Source organism: Callorhinchus milii, unplaced genomic scaffold (assembly GCF_018977255.1).
Source record: "Callorhinchus milii isolate IMCB2004 unplaced genomic scaffold, IMCB_Cmil_1.0 Scaffold4, whole genome shotgun sequence".
NCBI classification, from domain to species: Eukaryota; Metazoa; Chordata; class Chondrichthyes; order Chimaeriformes; family Callorhinchidae; genus Callorhinchus; species Callorhinchus milii.
In genome coordinates, this window is record NW_024704745.1 from 1,763,206 (window position 1) to 1,772,293 (window position 9,088).

General features: G+C 62.1%; 1 protein-coding gene across 1 annotated transcript; it reads right to left on the reverse strand.

The window, feature by feature from the left end:
• Positions 1 to 1,465: 1,465 nt before the first annotated feature.
• Positions 1,466 to 8,172, reverse strand: LOC121848851 (nuclear receptor-interacting protein 1-like). Its single transcript, XM_042333984.1, is given in 3 exon segments — positions 1,466 to 2,392; positions 2,395 to 6,934; positions 7,907 to 8,172. Coding segments are annotated over 2 exon segments (4,386 nt in total). The 5' UTR covers positions 6,302 to 6,934; positions 7,907 to 8,172; the 3' UTR covers positions 1,466 to 1,913.
• Between the last annotated feature and the right edge of the window lie 916 nt (positions 8,173 to 9,088).

The following is a 9,088-nucleotide window of genomic DNA, read 5'->3' on the forward strand; positions in this document are numbered from 1 at the left end:
GAACTCTTCCGATCGAAAGCAACGAAAGATTAAACGGGAAAATGCCTCGGGTTTTTCACTCTCCTCGCCCGAAGGGAGGCCATTCCGACCTGCCACGCAGCCAAAAAACACAACTTGCAAACAGTACTCGGGGCTTCTCCCCATCTACGTCCTCCCGACGTGAAAGGCGCTCTATAAATGGAATCTTGTTGTTGTTGTTTTCTGTGTGTGTGTGCGCGTGTGTGTGTGCGCGTGTGTGTGTTATACTGAAATGTAAGACCTTTTAAGACTGAGTTGCAATACTCGACGGCGGTGCTAATGATCACTTGTCTCCCGAGCGCCCTCCTCTCACAATACTCCCCTCTCCCCGACTTCTCCCAAAACGAATCCGACCCGGGAATACCACCGTTAAAAGAAACAACCACAAAGTTGGGAGCTAAGTGATCAGAATCACAAGCCAGACTTTCTTCTTTTTGTTTAAAAAACAAAACAGGTGTCGCGAATTGAACCCGTGAAAGCTCTCGCACCCCTAAATTTGCCGGCACGGACGCGGTGGGCCGAATGGCCTCCTTCTGTGCCGGATAGTTCTAGGTTACACAGGCCAGGGCCCAGGAAATGTTGGGGGGTGGGGTGGGGGGGGGGGGGGGGGCGGTGGGGAGTGAGAGAGAGACGGAAATGTTACGTGTGAGATGACAGTTCTACGCTGGCAATTGTACACCGGACACGTATCGGAAAACAACAGTAAATCTAATGAATGGTGGAATGGTCACTGCAACTCCCTGATGCTCGTGGGGCGGGGGGGGGGGTGGTGGTGGTAGGGGTTGTGGTGGTGGTGGGGGCAAGACTGAAATAAATCCGCATTGCAGCGCGGCAACTTATATTGCGAGATTGAAGGGGGGGCGGGGGGGGCGGGGGGAGAGCAAAACAAAACACACACACACAACGCCCTGCATCTACACTCCCTGCATCTCTCGTGTGACATCCAAAGGGTTACCTCCAGACTAGACTCTCTCTTCTCTTTCCCCCGCCGCCCCCCCCCCAACCCCCCACCACCTCGCCTCCCCCCTCAATAATTATGATAATATGTTTTACACTTGTCACAGGGGGGAAAGTGGGGGTGGGGGGTGGGTGGAGGGTGGTGGGGTTGACAACCCAGCGCCCGTCATCATTGTGAACTCTCACACACATCACCGTAGAAAAGTGGTTTGCCCTTTCCCTGCATTTTAGGTGCAAGTTCATTTAGAAAAAAACCTCTCGGAGCTGGATGGGGTGGGGGCGGGTATTTATATTATATAAACATTATATTATATACCCAACATCTGTCCGTCTGTCTTGCCAAACAATCAGGGAAGTATTGCACAAGACCTGGTCTTAACAGATTGTCGTACTGCTTTGCTGTGTGTGGGTGTGGTGTGTGTGTGTGTGTGTATGTGTGTGTATGTGTGTGTTTGTCTGTCTCAGTTTGTGTGTGTGTGTGTGGGTGGGGGGGGGGGGGGGGGCACACCTCTCTTACGGTCGATGCACGTGTGACTCTATCTGACTGTATGGGTCAGTCTGACTCTGACTGTGTCTGAGACTCTGTGTCTGTCCGTGTGAATGCATCAGCGTATATCCGTGTGTGTGTGTATGTCCTCGTGTGTGTGTGTGTGTGTGTGTGTGCCAGTGTGCTATGAGTGTTGGTGTATCTGAGTCCCTATGTGTGTGTGTGTGTGTGTGAGTTTATGCGTGCATGAGTGTACGTGTGTGACTGCGTATATGTGCATGTGTGAGTGAGCGTATGCGTGTTTGTGTGCGCTCGTGTATACGCGTGTGTGCTTGTGTCTGTGTGTGTGTGTGTGAGTCTCTGTCTTGCGTGTTTAAACCCTCGCGCCCCAACATGTCCATTCCCTCTGCTCCTCCTCCTCCTCCTCCTCCTCCTCCTCCCCGTGCCTCTCTCAGTCGGGTTCCCTCTTGATGGCGATGACCTTCTCCAGGAGGCCGTACACACCGTGCCTGAGGCTCAGGCTGGACTTCATCAGACGCAGCTCTGCCGCCGAGTCCTGGTCCTGGTCCTGCTCGGGACCCGCGGGCTCCTCCTTGACCCTCCAACGGGGCTTCTCGGTGTCCCCGGCTGGCACTGGGCGGGAGCTGGAGCGAGGCTTCCTGCGCTCGGCCTTGGCGTCCTCCAGCAGCTGCGCTGTGCCCGGACCTGGGCCTGGGCCTTGGCTATGGCTATGGCCAGCTTGGCCGCCTCGCTGCAACATGTAGTACAGGATGGGGTTGGTCTTGGTCAGCCAGGGCGGCTCGGCCGGAGGTTCCGGCCGGGGTTTGGGGCGATTGTGGCTGGCCGGCGGGGAGCGGGACCGGGGGCCGGGGCCGGGGCTGCTTGTCAGGCCCTTGACCGTCAGGGTCACGTTGTTGGTGCTGCTGCTGCTGCTGTTGTTGTGATGGTGGTGGTGGTGGTGGGGGTGGTGATGATGATGGTGGTGGCGACGAAGGCATCCCTCTGTCTCCGTTCCCCGGTGGCCGCCATCTTGTCCTCCTTGTCGGTCGGCGGGTGCGGGAACAGCCTGACCTCGGCCCCGTTGTGAAGCTGCCTGCCTTGCGACAAGGCCTTGATGCCATTCTCGGCCAGGAGCAGCTGCTTGAGCACGTTAAAGCCTTGACCTCCTCCTCCAACTCCACCTCCTCCTCCTCGAGCCTCGGCACAATCTGCTTCCCACGCCCCGCCCGGGCTTGAGCCGTACGCCAAGCCGAGGCCGTTACAAAAGTCCGGCTTGAAACCGTGGCCGTTGGGGATGGGGCCGGGCCCGTTGTCGCTGCTCTCGGCCTGCTCGGGGGGCCTCCTCGGCCTAGGCCTCTCAGTGACCTCCGACCCCGCCGGCTGGGCCTCGAACGGGGGGAGGAGAAGCCGCTTCTTCTTGGGGCCGCCTCCATTTCCGCGCCCGCAGTTGTTGTTGCTGTTGTTGTTGCCGCTGCCGCCGCCGCTGTTGCTGCAGGGGCTACCGTTGCCGGTGGCGACGGCCGGGGCCGGGGGCTGCTCTGCCGGCTCCAGGCCCAGGCCCAAAGCGAAGCCTAGGCTGTTGCTGTGTCTCAGGAGGAGTTGGCTCAAGACTCCCGCCTTCTGCGAGGCGGCGCCGTGCGGTAGCGAGGGAGGCGAGTCCGCCATCATCTTCATCACCGGCGTCTCTTCTTCTTCTGCTGCTTTGTCTTCTTCTTCCACCACCACCTTGTCCTCCGCCACTTCCTCCTCCTCCTCCTCCTCCTGCTTGATCACGACCGCCTCTTCATACGTCCAGGGCAGCGACAGAGTTGGGGGCGGTGGGAGAGGAGGAGCTTCCATTGCCGGGCTGGACTGTCGTTGTTGCTGCTGCTGCTGCTGTGGATGTTGATGGTGATGTTGGTGATAACAGCCATTGCCGCCATTGGCGGGACTTCCTCCTCCTCCGCCGGTAATTGAGGCCTCGGAACAGCGGGAAGAGAAGCCGGGCTCTCGCTCCTCAGGCTCCTCGGGCTCCGTCTTGACGGCGAGCAGCGGCGGTGGAGCGGCAGCCTTGCCCCCTCGACCGCCATCATCATCCTGGCCTGAAGCCGGCCGACGGGCCTCGGCGCCCCCGCCCCCCCCGCCCCGGGCGGCCCGTCTCCTGCTGCCGTTACCAGCCCTTGGCTGCGACGGAGCCTGCGGCTGCTGGTCGGCGTCGCTGGGAGCTCGCAGGAGCAGCTGTAGAACGCTACGGCGGCCTGGCAATGGCGGCCGCTGCTGATGCTGGTGGTGGTGACTATGTTGGTGACTGTGGTGGTGGTGGTTGCCGAGATGGTTGTCGTCCATGGCCTCCAGACCAGCGGCAGCCGGTGGTGGCAGCGGCAGAGCCGGAGGAGCCAGGGCCCCGGGAGAGGAGCAGCAGGAGACGGAGGAGGTGAGGGAGGACAGGCCCGGCTGGAATCCGCCCCGTCGGCCCATCAGTCTGGAGGAGGAGGAGGAGGAGGAGGAGGAGGAAGAGGAGGAGCAGGAGGAAGAGGACATGGTAGTTATGGCGACGGCGTTGTCTGAGCTTGGGGGAGGGTGATGGTCGGTCTGGGCCAGGTCCTGCAGCAGTTTACTGGCACTGAACGAGAAGCTGTTGCCGTTCCCGGGGTGGGGGTTGTCCCCCGGGGCTGGAGGGAGGGGCGGGGCGAAGTGTTGGGGCCTCCCGCCGCCGCTGAGGAGCGAGCAATTGGGGAAGCGCTCCAACGACAAGGCTGAAGTCTCTCTGCCTCCTCCTCCTCCTCCTCCTCCTCCCCCGCCTCCACACCGCTCCGGGGTCGGCTTGGAGAAGCGTCGCCGCGGGTCCCTGTCCGCCAGAGGCGCCGCTGTGGCCGTTGCCACAGCGACAGTGGGCCTGGCCCCCGGACGGTGCGAGGCCGCCTCGGGTTCCCGTTTGCAGGTCACGCAGGCGCTGGAAGCCACCTTGAGGGGGGCTGGGGACCGCGAGGGGAGCGAGGAGGAGGAGGACAAGGAGGAAGAGGAAGAGGAGGAGGAGGAGGAAGAGGTGGATGAAGAGTGCGGAGGCAGAGGCCCCAAGAAGTCAGACTTTCTGCTCAGCCCGAGGGAGGAAACTATTGCCATTCCAGTCTCGGGCAACAAGGGCTCCATCTTGGGCAACAAGGCCTCCGCCTTGAAGTAGTGCTGCGACGGCTGTGATGGTGGCTCGGGCGTCCCCTCGCCCTTCGCGTCGCTCTGATGACCCAGGAGGAGCTGGAGCAAGGTGACCCGCTGATGGGCTTTGGACTCCAGCCCACCACCAGCACCACCACCACCTCCACCTCCGCCACCACAGCTCTCCTCCTCCTCCTTGCCCTCGTGAATGGCCAGCCCCCCGGACCTCTTGGGGTTCCAGCTGAAGAGCAGCGACTGGGTCATCTGCTCCAAGCTGCCGGCCTGCAGCGAGATGGGCTCGCACATCCTGGGCTTGGTGGACAGGTCCATGGGGGTGCAGCTGGACCTGGAGCTCTCGTCACTGCTGTACAGGTCCTCGGCGGCCGAGCCCGGCTCTACCTTGACCGGCGGCAGCTTGGGCTTCCCCTGGCCCCGGTACGGCCCAGACCAGCCGGCGGGCGAGGCGGGCGGGCAGGCGTTAGAGTTGAGCAGGTGCATGAGGAGGCTGCCGCCACCGCCGCTGCCGCTTCCGCCTGGAGCCGGCGAGACGGGCGAGCAGGTCCCCTCCTCCCTGCCGGCCACCGCCGGGCTCCTCGGGCGTCCGGCCGACCGCCCGGTGGCGTGGCTCTTCCTCAAGCCGTTGGTCGCAGCCGCTGCCGGCGATTGTCCCGCCCACCCGGCTCTCTCAGGCCCTTCCCGCTCCCGCTCCGGGTCCTGCGTCCTCCTCTCGTTAACTCTCTGGCAGGCGATGGCGGCCAGCCGGTGACTGGCCGAGGCTCCGGCCGCGTGCTCGCGCGAGTACTGCTGCAGCTGGGCGTCGCTGGACAGGAGCAGGGCCAGCTGGCTGCAGGCCACGCTGGGCCGGGGGGGCGGGGGGGGCAGGGGGGGCGGGGGCTGGGGCGGCGAGCCGGGGCTCCTCAAGCTGCCCCCGTTCTCCACCAGGTTGGCCACGGCCCGCAGCCTGGCCGCGCAGGAGAGGGGCTCGGCGGGGGCCGAGGGGGGCCGGGGGGGGCGGGGAGCGGGCCGGGGCCTATCGGGGAGCCTCCGGTCGTCGGGGGGAGGGGGGCTGAGCCCGGCCTCGCCTTGCTCCCGGCTCCTCAGCAGGGCCCGCAGGTGGCTGGAGGCCGTGGCGTAGCCCCCCAGGCCCAGCCCCAGCCCCCGCTCGGGGGAGGGAGCGGCCCCCGGGGAAGAACCCGTCTGCTGGGACAGGGCCACCCTCTGCAGCCTGGAGCTGAACGACTGGAGCAGGGAAGCCAGGAGGGTGCTGTGCTGCTTGTCTTTGGCCAGAGCGTCGCCCTGGAACCCGACAGCCCCGGCCCCGGCCGAGGACGGGCCCCCCTCTCGCCCGAAAGCCTCCGGTCCGCAGACCCTCCGCCTCTTGGCCCCCTCCCAAACCTCGGCCCGAAGCAGCCGGGCCTTCTTCACGTTGGGGTTCCCCCCGGCTCGGGGGGCGGGCGGGGGCGGGGGCTGGAGCTGGAGGTCCGTGGCGGGCGAGGAGGAGGAGGAGGAGGAGGAGGAGGAAGAGGAGGAGGGTGGGGCCGCCCGGGACCCCCGCCCGTCTCCGTCGCCCTCTCCCCTCTCCCTCTTGAGGGGAGTCCCCCCAGCCCCGGCGCCCCCTGCCGGTCGATGCATTAGGACGCTCTCGAGGTAAGTTAACACGACTGAATCCTGGTGCATCTCAGAGAAAGGCTCCTCCCCATGGGTCATGTTCACACGGCGCGAAACGAGGGGCAAAGGAAAGAAAAGGGAAGCCCGCCAAGACGAAGAACCCGGAGCGGAGGAGAGCGAGTCCTTGGCGAGGAGCGAGCGAGCGAGCGTGTGTCCGTCAGCGCCTGGGGACGTCCTCAGACGTCCTGATCTCCTGGGATGTCGCTGTGGCTGTCGTCGCTGCTAGCGAGCGGCGGCGATGGCGTTCCGGCTTGGTCCCCGCGAGAGGTCGGGAGAGCTGTGGGAACCCGGCAGTCCCCAGCGAGCCATGCTTGCAGTGCCGAGGGCGTGAGGGCGTGGAGCGAGGGGAGCGGCCCATTCGTTCAGACTCCCTCCCGTCCCCGAGCCGAGCGCCTCGGCGCAAAGGACATGGCCGCTGTCCGTGCGCGGTGCACCTCTCCGTTAGGTTTCTCTCTCTCTCGCTCGCTCTGGCTCACTCTCTCTCTCTTGCTCCGGGCTGGTTCTCCCGATCGGAGAAGTGGGTCTTTTCTTTTCCCCCTCTCTCCTCCCCACTTCCCTTCCGCAACCTCCACGCACTCCTCCTCCTCCTCCTCTTCCTCCTCCGCTTGTCACCGTCGGCTCACGGAGCCTCCCGCTGCCCTCGGAGCTGATCGGCAGAGGCTGACGCCGTTCCTGGCCGGGACAGAGAAAGAACGTTTTAAATACCGGTCAGGCGATGGAAGTCAGATCCGGTCTCTATGAAACCGGGAGACAGAAACATTCAGACAGACAGACAGACAGACAGAGCGAGAGAGAGAGGTGAGACGGACGGAGATGGAGAGACTGAGATAATAATAATAACAAGAATAATAATAATCCTTCTTGCATTTGATATGGCAATCTTAACATGTCGTTGAGACGTCGCAAGGCAAAGGCACACACGTACCACACACCACACACACGCACGCGCACACAGACACCACACGCGCACACGCCACACACACAGACACACACACACACACACACACACACAGACAGACATAGGTATTAAGACAGACAACACCACCGACTTGCACTTATACAGCGCCCTTCACGCGGGGTAGCGTTCCGGAGCGCTCGACAGAGACGAAGAAGGAGACGCGCAAAGACCACGCAGACACACGCGCGCACGCAGACGCACTCACCAGGCGGAGAGAGTGAGTCAGGCAAAGAGTGAGACGCGAGAGAGTGAGAGAGAGAGAGAGAGAGAGGGGGGAGAGTGAGACAAAGAGAGAGGAGAGAGAAAGAGTGGTGAGCAGAAAGAGCGAGACCGAGGGATAGAGGAGACGGGTCTAACTGTTCAGAGCTCAGCACAGCTATTAAACAGGAGAGGCGCTTTGGGGCGCTGTGGGGACCCAGTGAGACGCGTTCAGCCCCCAGCACCGGAGCACAGAGCGCAGCAAAGAGGGTAAACCCAATGCAAAGAGGAAACGTCTGCGCGCCTGAAAACTTTGACCGGTCCTGATTTATCTCTTTCTCTCCCCCACAACCACCGCACCCCCCCCCCCCACCCCCCACCCCCACCGCCCACCCGCACCACCCACCCCCTACCATTTTGCTCCCCGCTCCCCCCCCCACCCCACCCCACCACAAAGGAAACGGTCTGTCTCTAAAGAGCGAACTCACAGCACCACTCTCCCATTCAGTCAGGCCAAACTCTCGCTAGCTCTCTCTCTCTCTGGCTCTCTCTCTCTCTCTCTCTCTTTCGCTCACTCGCTCGCTGCACAAAAGGAAATTCAACAGGATACGGGCAGCACAATCAACACCGTCGCACAAAAGAAGAAGAAAAAAAAAATCTTTTGCCATTTGCTGTCACCTCCCGTTGGCTTTTCGATCCTGGTCCTGTTTCTCTTCCCCTCTCTCTCTCTCTCTCTCTTCTCTCCCCACCCACACCCCCAACCTTAACCCCCTCACTCACCCCCCCCCCCCCCCACCCCGGAAGGGGAGATAAGAGATTTGGGAGGTGAAGGAAATAATAATAATAATAATAATCCAGCGCCTTATCAGGTCATCGAGATGTGTCAAAGCGCTTCACAGGATGTCCTGTAAATTCTGTAAACGTGACTGTATGTTTTGTGAGCGAAAGGCGGCAGACAATTGCACGCAGCAGCGTCCCCACAAACAGCCGAAGGGACTGAGTGACCAATTTTATTTTGGTGGTTGGGGGCGGGCGCGGGGGGACTGTCACACTGGGAGAAAGAAACACTCACTTGGGACCTCGGTTTGACGTCTCATCCGAAGGACGGCGCCTCTGACAGCGCCACACACCACACCACCCCCACCCCACCCCACCGCCGTCAGCTTAGACCGTGTGATTCCAAGTCATGACGTGAGGGCTTGAACCCACAACCTACTGACTCAGGAGGCGAGAGTGAGCGCTACCACTGAGCCAGGCCGACACACAGGAGGGCAGCTGGAAAGTTGTTGCCGAAACACTTTCCTTCCTCCTGAACCCTCCCCTCCTTTGTTTGCACACCCCCTCCTCCCAGCAGGAGTTATTTCCCCCCCCGTCCGTCCACCCTCAACCCCCACACCCAAACCGAGGACAGGATAGAGTCAAATAGAAGCCCAGCATCTCCCTACCTCTCTGACCTGCTTATACCTCACTCCGCCACCCACTCCCCTCGCTCAGCTTTCTATTCTACAGCTTTCTATTACTATCGTGTAGTCCTGTAGCTCAGCGGTTGGAGCGCTCGCCTCGCAAGCGAGAGGACCTGGGTTCGCTTCTCGGGCGGGGCAATACGTTGGGCAAATATCCTTACTCGACTGGGGGGTCGCTTTTCCGGGGTTAATAATCCCTTCAAAAAA